The 18407-nt window shown below is 61.8% G+C and overlaps 5 protein-coding genes across 5 annotated transcripts; 3 read left to right on the top strand and 2 right to left on the bottom strand.

The window, feature by feature from the left end:
* Nucleotides 1–19: 19 nt before the first annotated feature.
* THITE_2122726 (uncharacterized protein) lies at nt 20–2383 on the top strand (the record flags this gene model as incomplete). The annotated part of the gene is made up of 2 exons (XM_003657172.1): nt 20–401; nt 490–2383. Coding segments are annotated over exons 1-2 (2051 nt in total), but the record flags the coding sequence as incomplete, so codon positions are not given.
* A 542-nt stretch (nt 2384–2925) lies between these two features.
* THITE_2122723 (uncharacterized protein) lies at nt 2926–4078 on the top strand. The gene is made up of 3 exons (XM_003657171.1): nt 2926–3226; nt 3364–3525; nt 3631–4078. Exons 1-3 carry the CDS (start codon nt 3120–3122, stop codon nt 3773–3775), a joined length of 414 nt encoding a protein of 137 aa, XP_003657219.1. The 5' UTR covers nt 2926–3119; the 3' UTR covers nt 3776–4078.
* A 906-nt stretch (nt 4079–4984) lies between these two features.
* Nucleotides 4985–7141, bottom strand: THITE_72424 (uncharacterized protein; the record flags this gene model as incomplete). Its single annotated transcript, XM_003657170.1, has 4 exons — nt 4985–6088; nt 6145–6803; nt 6861–6956; nt 7024–7141. 4 exons carry the CDS (start codon nt 7139–7141, stop codon nt 4985–4987), a joined length of 1977 nt encoding a protein of 658 aa, XP_003657218.1.
* A 3634-nt stretch (nt 7142–10775) lies between these two features.
* Nucleotides 10776–13992, top strand: THITE_2152124 (uncharacterized protein; the record flags this gene model as incomplete). The annotated part of the gene is made up of 7 exons (XM_003657169.1): nt 10776–11357; nt 11393–11422; nt 11484–11750; nt 11804–11849; nt 11895–12209; nt 12259–12528; nt 12571–13992. The coding sequence occupies exons 1-7, from the start codon at nt 11170–11172 to the stop codon at nt 13990–13992; spliced, it is 2538 nt and encodes an 845-aa protein (XP_003657217.1). The 5' UTR covers nt 10776–11169.
* A 1808-nt stretch (nt 13993–15800) lies between these two features.
* THITE_2122716 (uncharacterized protein) lies at nt 15801–17017 on the bottom strand. Its single transcript, XM_003657168.1, has 2 exons — nt 16026–17017; nt 15801–15968 (listed from the first exon to the last, which is right to left on the bottom strand). The coding sequence occupies exons 1-2, from the start codon at nt 16498–16500 to the stop codon at nt 15850–15852; spliced, it is 594 nt and encodes a 197-aa protein (XP_003657216.1). The 5' UTR covers nt 16501–17017; the 3' UTR covers nt 15801–15849.
* Nucleotides 17018–18407: the final 1390 nt, after the last annotated feature.

The following is an 18407-nucleotide window of genomic DNA, read 5'->3' as shown; positions in this document are numbered from 1 at the left end:
ATTGATCCCCGCAAAACGCACTGCCTCGTCCCCGCCAAACAAGTGCTGCGGCTGCTGCTGCTGCTCCCGCCCTTGGTAGCCGTCCCACTTCCCCCTTCCCTCCTCCCGCACCACTCGCGCGCCGGTCGCAATGTCGAGCCAGACGGGCAAGTGGCGCGAGGAGCAGGTGCTCGTCATCTGCCCCGGCAGCCAGACCACGCTCGCCCAGCTGGGCTGCAACGAGCTCACCCCGCCCGCCCACCGCTTCCCGACGCGCATGTTCAAGGACCCCGACTCGGACGACTGGCGGCCCTACCACACGTACAAGCGCAAGAAGGAGGGCGCCACCGCAGAGGGGGAGGATGCGTGGGAGTACGTTGAGGACACCGACTCGGTCGAGGGCGCCGTGTACCCCATCCAGGGTGGGTTATGGTTTCCTTGCTGATTACTTCGTTGGCGCGTGCATATGGGCATGGAGATGATAAAACTGACAGGACTCTCTGGTCCCAGCCGGCCGCATCGTCAACATGGAGGCCTTCCTCGCCTTCCTCGAGCACGTCCACTCGCAGCTGACCACGACCTACCACAACACGCCGATCATGCTGATGGCCTCGCCGCAGTGGTCGCGCACCGACTGCGAGGCCATCGCCCGCTACATCTTCGAGAAGACAAAGACGCCCGCCCTGTGTCTCATCCACAGCGGCATCGCCACCCAGTACGGCCTGAAGTGGCCCAGCATGACCGTCGTCGACATCGGGTACGAGAAGGTCGACGTGACTTGCATCGCCGACGGGCGCGTAGTCTCGCACAAGGACGTGTCGCCTACGCAACCCGGGGACGGTGTCAGCGGCGGGGAGGTGTTTACGAGGAAGCTGAAGCAGCTGCTGGAGGAGAAGGGCTTCGACTACGACATGGCCGAGCAGCTGAAGAAGAGCCCGGTGTGCGAGGTGCTGCCGTATGCGCCGGACCGGCCGGAGCTGGCCGAGTTCCCGACGGAGACGGGCGCGGCCGGCGCTGGCCCAGCAGGCGAGGCGCCGAAGATTGTGGAGCCCGGGCGGAGCTATGCTGATGATGACACTGGCGCCAATGGCGACAGCAAAGAAGTAGAGGATGGTGTGCTGGATGTTGCCAACATCGTCGCGAGCGGGCAGACGAGGGAGTTCCTGGCGAAGAAGGAGAAGGAAAAGGCGGAAAAAGCGGCCAAGGCAGCCCGGAAGGGGAAGGACAAGGAAGGCGGCGACGCGGGCCCGGCGAAGCCGGTCAGGCTACCCAACTCGAAGAGGGTCAAGAACACGTTCCATTACGAGGAGCTGGTCACCGAGGACGTGCCTGTCGCGGCGCCAGCGCAAGAAAGTACCAGCACAGACACCGCCATGGCCGATGCGCCGCTGGCCGATGCGGCGCCAGCAGATGGGGCGCCGGCAGATGGGGCGCCGGCAGATGGCTCAGCCCCGGCCGCGGCCGGCGAAGCACCCAGCGACGCACCCAAGACAGAGCCGGCCGAGCAACCACCACAACCGCAAACAGACGCCGCCGCCACTGGCGCAACCGAGCGCGTCACCCGGCGAGTGCGCCGCGACATCGAGGTCGGCCTCGAGCGGTTCCAGTTCGCCGACCGGCAGGAGATCGACCGCATCGCGACGGCCATCTACCGCGCGATCCAGGACATCGACGACCTGTACATGCGGCCGGGCTGCTGGGAGAACATCGTGTTCGTCGGCAACGGCGCGCGCATCCGCGGCCTGCGCGACAACATCATGCAGACGCTGCAGGCGCGCCACCTCGTCTCGCCCAGCTCGGCCACCATGTTCACCTCGGAGCTGCCCTCCAACATTGGCACGCCCTCGGGCACGGGGTCGCAGACGCCCACCTCGTCCTACGCCGGCGGGCCCGGCGGGCCCGGCGGCGTCTCCTCGCTCGCCGGCGCCCCCGGCAGCGGCGTCAACCCGCTGCTGCAGGCCGCCACGACCGCCAGCCTTGGCGTGCCGGGCAGCGTCGTCAACGCCGCAGCCGGCGGCGGCGCCGCCAACGCGGCCGGGTCCAACGCCGGCGACGCCGCGGCCGCTGGTGCCGGCGGCGGCACCAGCCACCACTTCCACAGCCAGACGCCCACCACCATCCGGCTCGCCCCGCTGCCGGCCTACCTGACCGAGTGGACCAAGCACGGCTTCGAGGAGGCCATGTTCCTCGGCGCCCAGGTCGCCGCACGCATCGCCTTCTGCATCCACAACCTCGACGCCCAGGGGTTGGAGGCGCAGCGGCTCATGAGTCTGAGTCGTGTTGACTATAAGTGAGTCGTCCCCTCTTCCTTTCACGGCCCTCTTCTTCTGCATGTGTGTGATGCTGACGGTGCGTGCTAGTGAGCTCGGCCCAAAGGGCATTCGGACGCATTCAATGCTCGGGTAAGGGAGCGGAGTCAAGGTGTCCCACAGTGCGGGGGGCGAAGTAACTATTGGGAAATGGTAGATATGAGACCAAAAGAAAGGAACAGTTTCAATAGGGAGGGGCCGTTGGCTAGCTGGCTGCGTCTCTCGGAGTTCTGGGGCGAAAGGCTGTTTTATAGGGCGGGAGCGCCATGGATGACGGGTTGGGGTTTGCAGGCGCAGACTGGATTGTGCTTTTAAGGTCGTGCCAGCCGTGCATGGCTTGGAGATGACTAGGAAGATGTCTATTTACTCGTGCCGCTAACTGCAGCGGAGCGGATCGAGGATTGGACCTCGGCATTTATTCCGTTGTGAATGAGCTGCTAGCTCGAGTTGATCCGTCCATCCATCCGTTGTCCTATCGCTTGGTACATAGAGTTCAAACTCACTAACAAACCACAAGCCTCAGCGGTGCTCAGACAGTCGAGACAATAAGCAGGCAAGCTCTGGGCTGGCTGGGTAGCAGAGATGTTTACCCCAGGAAAGGGGGCAACAGCAGTCTCCAGGCGCCGCGAGTTATGGTTGACCTAACCGGTTCCGGCACCTCCACTGCATACTACGTCCCTTACCCCTGAATCAACCCACCCTTAGTCTTCATGACTCACTCAACCCGTGATTCTTCTCTCTCACCCCACGACGGCGATTCCACTCATGCACCCAACTTAATACCTACCTAACCAATTCTTCGCCTCTATCCCCCCTTCGTAATCACCCACCATGGCCACCCGCAAGCTCATCTCCTCCGGCTCGGCCTTCGAGGCCCAGATCGGCTACTCGCGCGCCGTCGTGGTCGGCGACATGGTGTTTGTGTCCGGATGCACGGGGTAACTAATCTCACCTCTCTCTCTTTTTTGACCCAAGGCGGGGATTGTGTTGAGCGAGGAGTGGGAAGGGAACAGCAGCTCGGGGGAGGGGGGGGGGGTGGTTTAGGAAGGAAAGAAATCAGCTAACGGCGACCTAGGTACGACTACAAAACGGGCGCCATCGCAGACGACGTGGCCGCGCAGGCGGAGCAGTGCATGCGCAACATCGCGGCCGCGCTGGCGGAGGCGGGCGCCGCGGTGGCCGATGTAGTGCGCGTGCGGTATATCCTGCCGGACCGGAGGGACTTTGAGAGGACCTGGTAGGTCGAGTCGGGTTGGGGTTGCGAGGCACACTCTGATGATTCCTTGGGGGGTGGTGTTAAAAGGGGCAGTGGATCTGTTGGTGCGGGCTAACACGGCAGCAGGCCGGTGCTGCAGAAGTGGTTCGGCGAGGTCCGCCCTGCGGCGACCATGATCCAGGCAGGGCTGATGGAGGAGGTGATGAAGATTGAGATCGAGGTGACGGCCAAGAAGGGCGGTGTTGCGGATGACCGGACGACGCTGCTATGACGGGGCTCGTCGTCCGCAGAGAAGTGGCATGGGTGGCAGTCTCGAATTCGTGATGCGCAGCGTCGAGATATTATCATGTATATCGTTCCCTTCTCCCAAACAACGACAGTACGCATGAAGATCCGGCAGTGCCATATTACAAGCTTCGCCATCCATAATGCCACAGAGAACTCAGACATGCGGGTATACACAACCGACATGGAACCCGCTGTACAGTTAAGGAGTGATCCAGCTCAGGGCCAAACAAAACCAGATCCAACTGCAAATACCAGACCCAACGCCCGGCCAAGCGCAGCATTTTCAAACCCCATCCAAACCCGGAGCAGCCACACAAAAAGGAATCCTCACCCTCTCCGTCGCACACACACACTCTTAGCAACCCCTGACCCCTCCGCCCGGAACGGACTCACCCCCTCCCTGAGCCGTGCTCCCCATCACTAATATCCTCCGAGAACACACTCCTCCGCAAAGGACTGCCCATCCCCTGCTGGCCCTGCCCCTGGCCCTGTCCAACAAGCGGCCGCCCCGCAGCAGCGAGGAACTCCCCCCCGCCCTGCACAGGCCCGGCCGTAGGCGGCGACACCGCGGCAGGGCTCTCCACGATGCCGCGGTCGTCGGCGCCGCCCACCACAATCCTCATCCGCCCGCCCTCGCCACCGCCGTCACTCCCGAGCGGCGCAGCAGACCCGTAGCTAGCCCTCCCCCCGGCCCCGTTATTATTACCAGCAACGCTGCCGCTGGGCGCGGTGGTCACCGAGCTGACGGTCGTGTCGCTGATCTGGCGCAGATGCGCGCGGTCGCGCTCAGATAGGTTGGAGATGCCCGAGAGCACCTTGGTGCTGCGCGCCGCGGCGGCCGCGCTGCCCGTGCCCGTGGCCGTGGCCGTGGCTGTGGCGGGCGTCGTCGGCGAGGTGGTGGCGGTTGTGGTGCCGGCGGTGCTGGTGGCGCCGGCCGAGAGCGGCTGGCCTAGCGCGTCCGAGTCGGGGCGGTAGAAGACTGGGGATTCGTTGTCGACGGGGACGGGCGGCGGGGTTGGGTGGGGTGGGCTCGGGGTCGGGTAAGGGGAGGGAGTGGTGGTGGTGGTGGCGGCGTGGTCGGTTTGGTGCGTGGTTGGGTAGAGCGCCGCCGGGTTGAGCGAGGCGGCGGGGGCAAGGGGGTTGTTGTTGTTGCCTTGCAGTTCAGCCGGTGGGGAGGTGTCTGGACAGCTGGTCAGCGAGGGCTGGAGCAGGGAGAAGAAGGGGGTTTAGGGGGGAGGTGGGACTCGGAAAGAGGAAGCAGGAAGATTTGGTTACCTGCTGGCAGCTCGACGGGCAGCGGCACGCCCGTGTCCATCATCTCGGCGATCGGCCGCGGCGCCACGGCAAGGGTGTCGGGCTCGGCCGAGCTGGCCGGTGTGTAGTCAGATGACGTGACAGTCGGCGCCTTGGCCTCGCTGGGCTGGGCGGGCTGGGCGGGCTGGCCGCGCAGCCACCACTTGATGAACGCGCGACTCGGGGTCGTGTACTCGGTGCCGACCTCGCTCGCGGTGCCGGCACGCAGCAGCCGGCGCCGTCGCCACAGCAGGATCAGCACGGCAACCATGGTGAAGAAGACCAGGCCTAGCACCACGCCGAGCACGGGCGGCAGGTACGACGGCAGACCGCCGCCTCCCGAGCTTGGCGCCGAGGGCGTGGGCCCTACGTTCGGGTTGGTGTTGTTGACCGGGCCGACGGACGGATACGGGTAGTAGGTCGCGATCTTGGTCACCGGGTACGGAGTGGCGAAGACCTTGGCCAGCTCGGTCGAATCGAAGCCAGAGGGGCTAGGCGTCGTCGCCGTGGCGCCCCCGGTCCCCGAACCGCCGATCTTCTCGTGCACGGCGCTGGGGACCGTGTAGTTCGAGTAGATGGCAGGGTCGTACCGGTCCAGCCACGTCCCCGCCGAGAGGTTGAACACCCGGATGGTCTCCGTCAGACAGCTCGTGACTAGACCCTGGGGGTGGGGATAGCCCCCAATGACCATCATCTGGTCCGGGTAGGGCGCCACGCACTTGTGTCCGGCGCGCCCCTCGACCGTGCTGTTCGCCAGCAGCACCCACGTAAAGGACGGCAGCGACAAAACCCACACTTCGTCGCTGAAGGGCTGGTCCTGGTGCAGGCCATCGTAGCCGCCGTAGTAGTAGATGTTGAAGCTCGAGCCGTCCTGGGCACGGGCGACAACAGCGCACCCGCGGGTGCGCTGGCCGGGGCCGCCCGTGGTTTTCTGGGTGTACCACTTGCGGCTGGCGACGTCGTAGATGTCGATGGTGGACATGAACGACGGGCTCTGGAGTTCCTGTTGATGGGGTCAGAGCATGAGAAGGCTCAAAACAAGAAAACGGGAAGCCGTACACTGGCTGTTTGGTTCGCCGACGTCTGTGAGCGTTCGGAAAAGTCGGGGTACACGACTCCTCCCAGGACGACGAGGATGCCCTTCGAGCCGACGGGGACCCAGACAAGCTCTGGGTCGGCTCGGCCAGGGATAGCCTGCGGCAGCGTGTCGTTGGTGAAGGTCTCCTGCAACTGCGTCGCCATGTCAAGTGTGATGAGCGTGCTCGACACGTTCGAGGCGGTAGTCGTCGCGTTGCCCGTGCCCGGATAGTAGATCTCTCCGCCGCTGGGAGAGCGAAGGCCGGAAAAGTACCAGGCCAGATTCTCCGAGGGCGCGCTCGCAGCTCCGCCGTAGGCGACGTAACGAGTCACGTTGGGGCCGAGGTCCTTGTTGTAAAAATATGAGGTGAAGCCGGGCTTGGGCGCGCCATACTGGTACTTGTTATAGGCCAGGACGGAGTGGCCCGGGGGCGGCGTGAATGCATCGGATTTCTGCGGGAGCCCCCCGTAGACGAAGAACTCGTTGTCGTTGCCCAGGAGGGCGCCATCCACGTAGTTCGGGGCGCGGTTGTTGGCATCTCCGCCGCCGGTTGCCAGCGTGCCCAGGATGGCCGAGATGTTCTGGGTGGTGTTGAACGGGGTGCTGAAGTTGAGCGTGTAGATGACGCCCAGCCGGTTGTCTGCCCAGGGTCAGTATCGACCTCCTTCTCGGCCGGACGCCCGGGCGGTATACTCACTGTCGGTGACGGCCGGCCCGGTTGAGCCGTCGGCGAAGCCTGGCTCCCACCACAGATCACCGCCGTTCAAGTAGACCGTGTCCCGGAGGACAGCAGCTGCGCGAGGGAGGTCAGACAGAGCAAGATCCTGACATCGGGACAGAACAAGGGCGACGCAGCTCACCTCCAAACTGCAGCCATTGGCATATCCTTGTGTTGACCTGGTTGGGCTGCCATGCCGTTTGGCCGAACACCGGCGAGGCCAGGGCCACCACGGCCACGAGGAGGCCCGGGCCGAACATGGTCGGAACCCGGCCGATTAGCCAGGGGGCCGGACTGGACTCCGAACTACGGTAGAGATACAAGGGGGTAGCAGAATATGGAGATTCGGGACAGCGCCGGTCCAGCACCTGTTCTTGGCCGTCGGTGCTAGACGCGCGACAGGGAAGCGAGCGTCGCAGGAGGAATCAAGCCTGGGAAGCCTGGGAATGTCGAGAGCTGCCAGCCAGGGGAAAGCGTAGCAATTCACAAGAGGCACCGATCATGTCGGGCCAGGAAACACGTGCCAAAGCCTCGCCGGACCCATGCGCCGGCTCCGTGAGTGCCAAGTGCCACTCATTGTTGGCATCGATCACAAAGAGAAGGCAAGCAACAGCTTGCTGAACCCCGCAGCGAGCGAGGCCAATGGCGAGCCGCTGATCGCTAGTTGGTGAGATGTCCTGCTTGCCGTCAGCCTACCCATGGTTGGGCTGCCGTGTTATTGGGTGGGGTGGCCGGGTCTCTGCTTGGCTGTCCGGGGGGTGAGCCCTGCGATGGAACCCAGCAACACCGCCACAAACAGTCTGCTCGTTGGGCAGGGCACCTCCCTCCCTTCCCAATCCGCCGTGCAATGGAGAAAACGAGCACCGCCGTAGTGTATGTCCTGCTGAGTTAACGTACATATAGACAGTAGTTGTGCCAGATGGATTCGAGGCTTGGAGAAGAGCGCAACAAAGGTTGGCGTCCCTGTGAAGGACTGGATATCTGGCACAAGTTGAGAGAACCCGCGGAAGAGGCGGTGGTTCTCGCCCCCAAGCCTCGAACGCCACGGTGCGCTTATCGAAGACTTTCAGTCTTCACTATCTTTCGGCGATCCCGATTTCTCAGTTATGGCCACAACCGCATTGCTTCCAACCTCACGCTTCGGTTAGGGCCGAGCTGAGCGCTTGCGCAAAACGCGAGCAACTGAAGCGTGGCTCAAAGTGTGCTGGGTGAGTTTGGGTGAGTTCACAGCCAGCAAGACGGAGGGCGACTCTGGTTGAGCAACCTCGTGGACTCCGTACAGGGGACACAAACTTCCTGACCTTAGCGCAAGGAGGAATGTTAATGTTTTTCCGTAAAGGTAGTGTGTATGTAAGGTAGTTAGGTGTCAAGTTGAATGGGAAATGTCGCCAGAGGCTTGGCCGCCTCTTTCCCAATCCTTCAGCCTTGTGCGCAGTGGGGGCCCTGGTGATCGACGCCGGGGCCTCTCCAAAGGGAGGTCTTCTCGCCAGGGACAGACACTCACGTCACTTTTACCGAGCCCAAGAGTTTCTTTTGGCATCGTTGTGTGGTTTGCCGACCGCAAGTGTGTCTTGCGTGTTCATCACGGAGTGATGGACTCTTTCCGGCGGGGGTTCGCGGCTCTTTGTGCATGCAACCATGGGTGCCCGATGCGTCGAGTCGAGGTACTGCGGAGATGGTCGTCTTGTGGCGAACTGCCGGGTACCTATCTCGTGTATTCGAATTCTGGAGACCGTTCCGGATGCCCTTCCAATATTGCAGAATTGCCGCCGCAGGGTCGGACGGACACTGCTGGTGGTGGTATCGTTTAGTTACCAGTTTGCCGAGGTTACCTTATTGCTGGTCTGGACCCGGCTGGCCCATTTTCCCACTGTTTGCTCGGTGGATTGCCTGGATTGTCATGACTGATGATTACGATGGGGGCGGAAGTTCAGTGTCCTCAGTCTTCCGCAAACGGAGAGACGTCCGCCCTTCGCACACGGGTGCCGTGGAATTGTTCAATTGTCCCCGGCCCCAAGGAATTGAGAAACCCCACCTTTCTTGTTGGTGATGGATTGCTTCTCGTAAGACTGATGAACCGCCTTCTCATCGTCATCCAACGAGATTGTTCTGAGCTGCGGCGATCACTGTGTGTGTTGACAAAAGTTGTCAAGCTGCCCAAAGGTGCTGATGAGTCGGAGCGGGGCAAGGGAGCAAGGGAGAGCGCAAGGTTGTGCTGGAGCCTGGAGGATGGCCGCCAAAGTGGGTCCCACGCCAATCCCGCCCTGCAGGGCTCACCACATTCACTACCAAGACTAGCACCCAAGCGGAAAGACTTCAGCCGATCAGCCAATCATCGGGCGCCAACCGCCCAAGCTCCTTCCCGATAGGGTTTGCTTCCCGCGCTCCCGCAAACCCAACTGTCGACCGACTGTTCACTTCTCGCTGCTTCTTCTTCTGGCTTCAGAATACGGATTTCGGACACAGTCCACTGCACAGCTCCTCGGACGATCCGGCACAAAGGCCCGAAAATCTGCAGCATCGACCAGTTTGGAGCTGCGGAAGACACTGAGGCTCCTACAGCGGGGACAGGCACAGTTTTTTTTGGAGGCCTTGAGCGGCTCCGCAAGTCCCAACGGCAAGGGCTGGCTCCCTTGTCGTTGCTGCTTACGGACTACCTAGTTATCACGGTAGCCACGTCTTTCGGTGGCTGCTTCGGTCCCATCAGGCCAACGGCAATTGGCTCACCAACTTGCGTGCGCCCCAACGGAGCAGCAGTTGGCAGCAGTCCTGCAAGGCACGGCCGCCGGGAGCTCGCTGCCGTGGCGACAAATAATAAACATCGCAGATGAGAGTCCCCAGGAGCCACAGATGCGAAGATTGACAGGACATGAGGAACCCGGGTTCTCGTATATCTCTCGAGTGCCACCGTCCTCTGCCGTCCCGCGTCAATCAACCACACGTATGCACACGACATACATCCGGGCGTCTTGCCAGCCGTCGGTGCGGGTGCGGGGGAACCAGGCTCGCATCTGCAATTTTATATGCGGTGTGGCTCAACTCGGCTCTCTGGTTGGCGGCCAAGGCTCCACTAGCTCGCCGGCCTTGTGGCTTCCAGGCCTCCGTCTGCGCGGAACACACTCAGCCTCTTCGGGCAGGCACCACGGTGCACCTGTCAGCATCGCTCCCACTTCCCAGCCCAGCCCTCGCTCCCTGGCCACTCGCCCGCCCCGCCGAGCATGCGGCCGATGCAACGTTCAAGTCGCCGAATGCTGCTCCAGAGACAGCAGTATTTCGCTCTCTCCTGCGCCGAATTCCGCCTTGCTTACGCCCTGCCCCCAGCGCCCCTCGCTGCCACGCGGCGACCTCGTTGAGGCTCGCGGACTTCTTCCCTCCACGCCCAGGACAGTCAGCATATCCCGGCCGAGGGATCTGCGCAGCCACGCTCTCAGCTTGGCTTGTCAAAGGGCCCCTACGAAGGCATGCCAAGTAGCAATGAGTGGAGGTACGCGAGGAGTCGACGCTTTGAGTTTTCCATGTCTTAGCTCCTCCGAGCGTTGCTCATTGATCAGGGCCTGGCGGGCCGAGGGAATTGCCGCACGTCATTGGCTTCCCGTCTTCCGGACCGGCGTGATGCGCCTGGTCGTGTTCACCAGGTTACGTGGGCGAGGGTTGTATCCCCGCGGACTGGTGGACAAGGGGGGGAACATGGTGAGGAGTGCTCGCCCACACCCCGGCAACTGGACTTTATCCTGATAGGGCAGATGAGGTGGTGTGTATTGACACCGGACGATCCGCTCGCGCCATGCATGTGAGTCTGTTCCTTGGGGAGCTTGACGGGGAGCTTGTCAAGCTCCCCAGCTCTCTCATTGTCCTCCCCGCCTCTCTTCCCTCCTCGGTCTAGTGGGCTCTGCTGCGAAGTTGAGGCTCTGCGCGAGCGCCTTTTCCCCAACTCAAGCTCGAAGCCGCGTCAGTCGAGGTGAAATCTTCCTCACTGCTCCTGCCGCCGCTGACTGACCGGCTCGACATCGCGCTGTTGGACCAGTGTTTGCCAGCCAGGCTCAGGGCTGTGCTTTCGCTGCCTGCCAAGCCTGGGGTCATTTCCACCCTGAGCCAGTGATCGTTAGTTATCCATCTTCCGTACCCCGGAGCTGCCCAGCCTTATTAGTTATATGCAGGGCAACGCGCCGCAGCCCCCATCGGTCAACTTGCACTCTGCCCTTTCCGCTCGCTGTGCTCACGCTCGCTCCCCTACGCGACTGCCTCACTCGTTCGCAAGTTCGTCGCGTCCGGCTGGCGCAGTCCCAAGATGCTTCTTCAGAAGCTAATACAGGGCCTCGGGGCCCTGTCCCTCGTTCATCTCGCCGTCGCCGTGGAAGATCCGGTGCTTCGGAGGACCAATGAGACGGTGACTTCGGATGGAGTGGACCACGGTGGATTGCACGAGGACCACGAATGTGGCTGGTGGTGTGCGAAGACGGTCACTGAGACATGCTAGTGAGTTGTCTTGGAAGACTCTGTGTGGCTTGCAGCTTTGCTGACCAGAGCAGTGAGACCGTAACGTATGAGACTTCCCCGATTGTCCACTTCCGGGCGTTTTCTTCTTCTCTAACAACGATGCAGCAAGACACTTCCAGCCTCCACGACGACTGTTACGGTTACGAACGCGGCTATCACCACGGTCACGGATACAGTTACAACCACAGTCACGGAAAATGCTACGGCGACAGTCACTAACACGGCAACGGCAACGGCAACGGCGACCGTTACTGACAAGGAGACGGCCACGGTCATTGACACGGGGATTGCAACGGAAACTGTGAGCTGGTTTACCACCGAGACCGACAAGGTCAGCGTTAGCGTTACAGCCACCGCAACCGTCACTCAAGAGTACGCGTTCTTCTTGATGCCCGCTTCTTCTTTGCTGCGCTGACAAGAGCCAGGACCACCGAGTTCTTCACTACGACCCTGTTCTCGACCTACACTACAGTAAGTTCCCCAGCCCGCTTAGACACGACCTCGCTAACCCGTCAGTCCTATCCGGTCACCGTTACCACGACGGTCTGCAAGGGGTATCCTCACTCCTGCGATGTCAGCACGACAACCAAGTGGCGGACAACGACAACGACCGAGACCATCTGCAAAACAATCCCGACGACCATTGTCAAGCCCACGACGGTCATCAAGCCCACGACGAAGACCAACAGCGTCAGCGTCACCGTCTTCAGGACAACAACAACGACCAAGACCCACACGACCACGTACACCACGAGGATCAGCTACCCGGTCACGGTCACCTCGGGCACGACAAAATGGAAGACGGACACGACGACGGTGGTCTCAACTTACGTAAGTGCCCCAGATGCGAGTGGTTGGTGCAGTGCCGCTAACCGGCTAGGTCACCACGTTCATCACGACTGTACCCACGACTGTACCAACCACTGTGCCGACAACTATAACAGTGCCGACGACCCTGACCAACACCGTCGTCACCACTGAGCTCGTGCCCACAACGCTGACTACCACCACGACGGTAACCGACGTCTCCACGATTGTCACGTCCTATCCTGTTACCGTGACCGACAGCACGACGCTGTACACGACCCAGACGTCCGTGGTGACCTCGACGACCGTGTCCACATACACGACGGTGAGCACGTACACGACTGTGAGAGAGCTCACAGACACCGTCACGAACACCATCACACAGCTCACCACGCTGCCCGCGTCCACCGTCACCGATGTCGTGACAACGGTGCTCCCTCCGATCACCGTCACCGTCACCGAGAACGGAACGGTGACCACATCGATCATCCCTGGGCCCACCGTCACGCAAACGACGACTCTCACGCTGCCCCCGGCCACTGTCACGCTACCTGGCACGACTGTGATCCAGCACGTTTCGGTCTGCCCGCCCCCGACGAACACGGCCCCCGTCACGCGAACCCAGACTTGGAGCAAGAGCAAGCAACGCCAGCTCTGGGGCTGCGACCCTGGCTTCGTCTGCAACCCGCCGAAACCGGCAGGCTGCAACGTGTGGTCAGACCCGCCGAGCAGGGACTTCGTGTGCGATCCCAGGTTTTGCGAGCCGGCGCCGTTCTTCCCGCTCGTGGACTGGCCGGTGAACGAGACGGGCTACTTCCCGCCGACCGAAGGCTACTTCAACCTCAACCCCAACGCGTTCGGCCTGAGCTTCGACATCTTCGCGGTGGAGGAGATCGTGACGAAGATTCACGGCAAGAAGACGACCATCACGACGGGCAACTGGGTCTCGCAGACGGCCATCACCCACTTCCCGCCGGAGCCGACGGCGACGACCATCCAGTGGTACAAGCGCGGCGCCCCGAGCCACCGTCTCTCGAAACGCGACGAGACCGTCGCGCCCGCCATCTGCTACGCAATCTGCAACACGGCGCTCTTGGAAGCCTCTCGGGTAGGCCTGACGCAGGCGCTGTGCGCCCCCGGGTCCACCTTCAGGCAAGACCTGGACTCGTGCCAGGTATGCATCGATGCTCACAAGGACGACGCCAAGCAATCGTGGCGCGTCTACCTTCAACCGGAGTTCGCCCAGTTCTTGGAGTTCTGCGACCTGCAGCCGCCCCAGTCGCAGGTCACCGGCACCACCAACCTGCCGCCGCAGACCCAGGTCACCGGCACGCCCACCATCGTGACCGGCACCCAGTCGCCGCCCAACACCGACACCAGCGCGGTGCCCATCACCTCCACCCCCGCTTCCACCACGACGACGGGCGAGGCGCCCGGCTCGACGACCGAGACCCCGACCACGGCGCCAGCCACGTCCGAGTCCGCGCCGCCGCCGCCGTCTTCGTCCCCGTCCTCGTCCCCGTCCGAAACGGCCCAGTCCTCCTCGCCGTCCGGCGTCTCCTCCGTCGAAGCCATCACCGCAACCCCTTCCCCCTCCGGCTCCTCCCCCTCCCCCTCCTCGGGCGCCGCCGGCTCGTCGCCGCCCGGCCCCGCCACCACGAGCCCCTCCACGCTCAGCACGTCCACCACGGCCCGCCCGCCGACGGTGACGATTGCCACGGCTGGCGCCGGCAGGGTGGTCGTCTCTCGCCTGGGGCTGGGGAACATACTGGCCTCGCTGCTGGGTGTTGTGGGGCTCTTCTTGTGAGCTCGCCCAAGCCAAGCCGGCCACAGGCAAGGGCAGGGTGGGTTGAAAGGTTGTGCCCTGCATTTTTGGTATTGGTTCTGCTTTGCGTTGCGTTGCTTCTAATGCTTAATTCTTGAATTGCCTGCCCCTCCCCACCATTTTTGGTCTACACTATATCAGCCACATCCCCCCACCCACCCTTTCTGGCTTGAATGGAGGTGAATAGGGTGTGGTGCGGTGCGGTGCGGGGTGGTGGGACGTGGGTGAAGTGTATACACCCGAGGTCTTTTAATAATGGTTTTGACGGGTTGGATCAGGGTTGCGGATGTGCATTGGGATCATCGGGTTGGATGGAGGGGGGATTGTTTGCCTCTGCGCTGCCCTTCCCTGCAGGCGTAAGGGGGTGAAGGAGACCGATGCCGTGAAGCGAGTGGACGGCTGGGACGAGAGAGCGATGGGAACAGGGGTTGGTTGGATTGGTTTTACGACGACTTCACGACGCTCTTTTGGTAATGTCTTATGACCCGCCCTTTTCTTTTCTTCTTCGCGCGGCGTTTACTTTCTGGCTGGCTGGCTTGGGATTGGCATACATACCCTTTTTTGAGAGATACCCGGTACGGTACGAGGATGGATGGATGAGTCCATGCCATGTACGTGTCACGCTCCTTTTTTGATGAGTATGAAGATGATGAACATGCATGAGAGTGGGGGAGGTCTACCGGTCAGTCAGAAGTCGGTCGTTACTGCACTGTATGGAATGCAGGGAGGGGGAGCTGGCGAGAGGCAAACGCATGGATGGATAGGACGTGGCGGCCTTGTGGCCGGGATGAAGGGAGATTACGGACGCGCACCGCGGATGGGAGTCACGTAATTGGGTGGTAGTCGCGAGGTGTCGACGTGTGATGTGGGCGAGATCACCACGCGTTGAAATGAAATGAAAAAAAAAAAAGAAAGCTGTTGTTTGCTCGGTGCGCTCACTACGGATATTGCATCTCTTCCTCCTTCCCTTCCCTATCAGGCACATGTGATGTGATGTGAGGTTGTGTGGTGTGGTGTGGTTACTCCCGGCGCCTACCCGCATAGCCAAGCTTTCAGCCACTAGTGGACAAGAGTCAAATGTGTTGGTTCGGGGGGTATCAGCATGTTTCCCAACGCGGCCGCTGCAAGGCGACCCCAAGATAGTTGCGCTTTTGGCGAGAAGCTCATTTCGCTACTCGGTTGGCCGGTTCTTGATCGGGAAAATGATGAGCGCGGCGGAGGGTGTGGCAATCGACGGGAGCGGCCGGGCGGCTCGTTACCCGTCCGGTCACATTGGGGCCTTCTGATCGCCAGGTCCTTCTGCTCATGCATCATCTGGCACGACCACATCGAGCAGGCCGGCATCGAGATGCCGCGCACGTCTTGAGTAGCCCGCTTCACCCGCCGTGCCCCATCACAGGCACATACACTAGACCTCCTTTACCCGGTCCAACTGCCCAAGCGGTGTTACCGTTGCCATCACAGACCGCACCACGCGGAATCCCGGTCCACCTTCACCGGCACATGCAGCAGCCGGTCCGGCGGCAGCCTCCCCGCGCGGATGTTGACCTGCAGCGCCTGGTGGAGGAGGCGGGGCTCGGCAAGCGCCGCGTCGCGCTCGCGGCGCCAGCGGATGAAGTCGGCCTCGGACGTGCCGCGCCGGAGGTGCTTGTTGTGCGCCGCCTGCTCGGCGACGGTCGCGCAGGCCTGCGGCGAGGCACGCGGCGTCCCGGGCGGGTAGTCGTGGCCCGTGTAGATCTTGAAGGTTGGCGGGAGGGCCAAGAGGCGGGTGGCGGTTCGGAAGCTGGCGGTTTTTGCCACGGATTGCGAGTTAGTTGGGACAAAGAATGGGAGGGAAGGCTAGGGGAGCGCATGGGACGCGATGGCAACGTACAGGTCGCCGGCGTTGCCGCCGGGGAAGTCGCAGCGGGCTGAGCCGACATCAGTGTTGAAGATGGAGTCGCCACAGAAGATGTTGCCTGGGATGGAGTGTCAGTCAAGGTGAGTGTACCGTGTCATCAACAGACCGTACTCACTTCCAACGAGATATCCCATGTGGTCCGGCGTGTGCCCAGGCAGATGCACCGCCTTGACCTCGAGGTTCCCGACGTGGAAGATCTCGTCGTCGTCAAGCAGGTTATCGAAGGCACCCTCGCATTCCTCCATGCCAATGCCATACCGCTTCGCAAACCTTTGCTGGACCTCCCCGATCCGCTTCCCAATCCCGATCGGCGGCCGCTTCCCCTCCTTGGCCAGTCGGTCCTGCAAGTAGCTGGCGGCCGTCAGGTGGTCGGCGTGAACGTGCGTCTCGAGCAGCCGCTCGATGGTGTACCCCTTTTCCTTCACCAGGGCGAGAAGTCCGTCGGCGGTCTTGGTTGAGACGGTGTTGCGAGCTGGGTCAAAGTCCAGGACGGGGTCAATGATGATGGCGGCGTTGGTGGACGGGTCGGCAACGACGTACTGCCAGGTGGACGTCTGCGGCTCGAAGACGGGATGGACGACGGGCTCCATGGTGATGGCGGGTGGGGCAGGTCCCTGCGTCCGGTATCTGTGTCCGTGTCTGTCTTGAGAGGACTCTGGCGGATGCGACTCCGGACCTGACGCCGAGTGAATGTCCAGGCTGGCGGAGATGACGGGTCCATATATGGCTGGGCGCTGCCCTCCGGACGCCCAGCGGTGAGCTGGAGGATGTGAGCTGGCCTGGAAGTATGAGTGTCTCACCCGGGCGCCCGCATGGCGTGGGAAAGCCGGCGCTTGAGTCGGCGACTTCCAGCCACAGCAGGCCGGAGGCGAAGGATGGCCCCCTGCATGGCTCGTGCTGCCGCTGAGGACCGACAGCCGGCATCGAGTCAGCAACCGGGTGCGTGATGAAGTCGCGGATGACATTGTCAGTCAAGTCACCCTGTCCTGCGTCGCGGCGGCGCAACAGGCCAGACTGTTTCCCGTATCTGGTATTCCGTACAATGCACTGCAGGCCAGATGGCAATGTGGGAGCTGACAAGATCGGAAAGAGAAATGGAGCAGTTCGTATTCTCATTGTGGCCCACGTCATCCCCATGGCTGGGTAGCTCCTGCCGCTCCGACTAAATACCAGTGCCGGTGTCGATGTGGTTGTCGATGTGGTTGTCGGTTGTCGTTCTCGCCCAGTCTGACCACGCGGGCTCTGTCGGTTCATCCCGAAAAAGTCTTGGGTGCCAACCGTATCCGTCTAATCCCTTGATCGAGCTTACCATTATCATCAGCATCGCATAACCATCCAATGTCCAATGCTGTCGATGAGATCAAAATCGGATGATGTTCGGGAAATCGTCGAATAACAGGTATTGAGATGCCGCACAATCCGTCATTTTCCGTTGGTGTTCCGTCGGCCATGTCGAGTCGGCAGTTAAGCGCACACCCGAGCCGGCCGGCCGTGTCGTGTAACGCGGACAGGTTCCCGTTGCGTGGATGCAGCTCGCCGACGCCCGCCGACAGCCGCGACCGAACGACCGGGAACGTGCGGCTTGCAGATCGCTGGGTGGCCCCGGCCCAAGGGCTCCACTCGACCCCGAGCGGGCCTCGGCACGGGCCACAGGGAAAGAGGACCCCGAAAGTGGATGGTCACATCGCCGACCAAAAATCCTACCCAAGTTCCAGAAGTCTCCGGGGAAGGGGACAAGGACCCAGGGCTGTGGTCGCCGATAGCATCGACTCCGTGGGTCCTGGGAACCATGTCTTGGCATCTGGCAAAAAGAGTCGCCGGCTTCTGAAACATACACAGTTGCAATGTTTGCAAGTTATTGCGCGAGGAAAGGGAAAGGCCCCGAATCGGTGGGATTCCGCGCGAGAACGATGGCGCCTTCCCCGGCTGGCGATCAGCCTACAATACACCTCCACCGGGGTTTAAAAAGGAACAGACCAGGGTGTCGGCCAGGGTGCCAGCCAGGCTGTTAGCCAGGGTGCCGACCAGGGTGCCGCCAGGTGCTGGCTAGGGTGCTGCCAGGTGCACTAGGTTGCCGCCAGGTGCTGCCATACGCCAGCCAGCGTGTGACCTAAGAAAAGAGAGAAAAGTGACTTGCTGATGAAGTGCGTAAGTGGCTTACATAACCCGGCTTGCACCCTAGCCAGCACCCTGGCCGACACCCTGGTCTGTTCCTTTTTAAACCCCGGCGGAGGTGTACAATGCTTGTTTGTTTGTTAGTTTGGTTCTTACCCCCACTTTTTGACAGGGGCTTGTAGCCAACCAAATATCGGCCTTTTTACACGAGTTACCCACCTTTTCCATCCTCTGGCCTCGTCACTCTCCAAACTCCAAGTTTAAGTGAGGCACGTTCAGGTATAGTGCAGCAGTGGATTGAACGCAATTCGGATAACTGGCCAGGCACCGAAGGAAGCTGCATTGTAGGCAGAGGCTACAGTGCCCTCAGACTTTCTATTGC

This window comes from Thermothielavioides terrestris, chromosome 5, assembly GCF_000226115.1.
Source record: "Thermothielavioides terrestris NRRL 8126 chromosome 5, complete sequence".
Lineage (NCBI taxonomy): Eukaryota > Fungi > Ascomycota > Sordariomycetes > Sordariales > Chaetomiaceae > Thermothielavioides > Thermothielavioides terrestris.
This window is presented reverse-complemented; position numbering and strand designations above follow the sequence as displayed.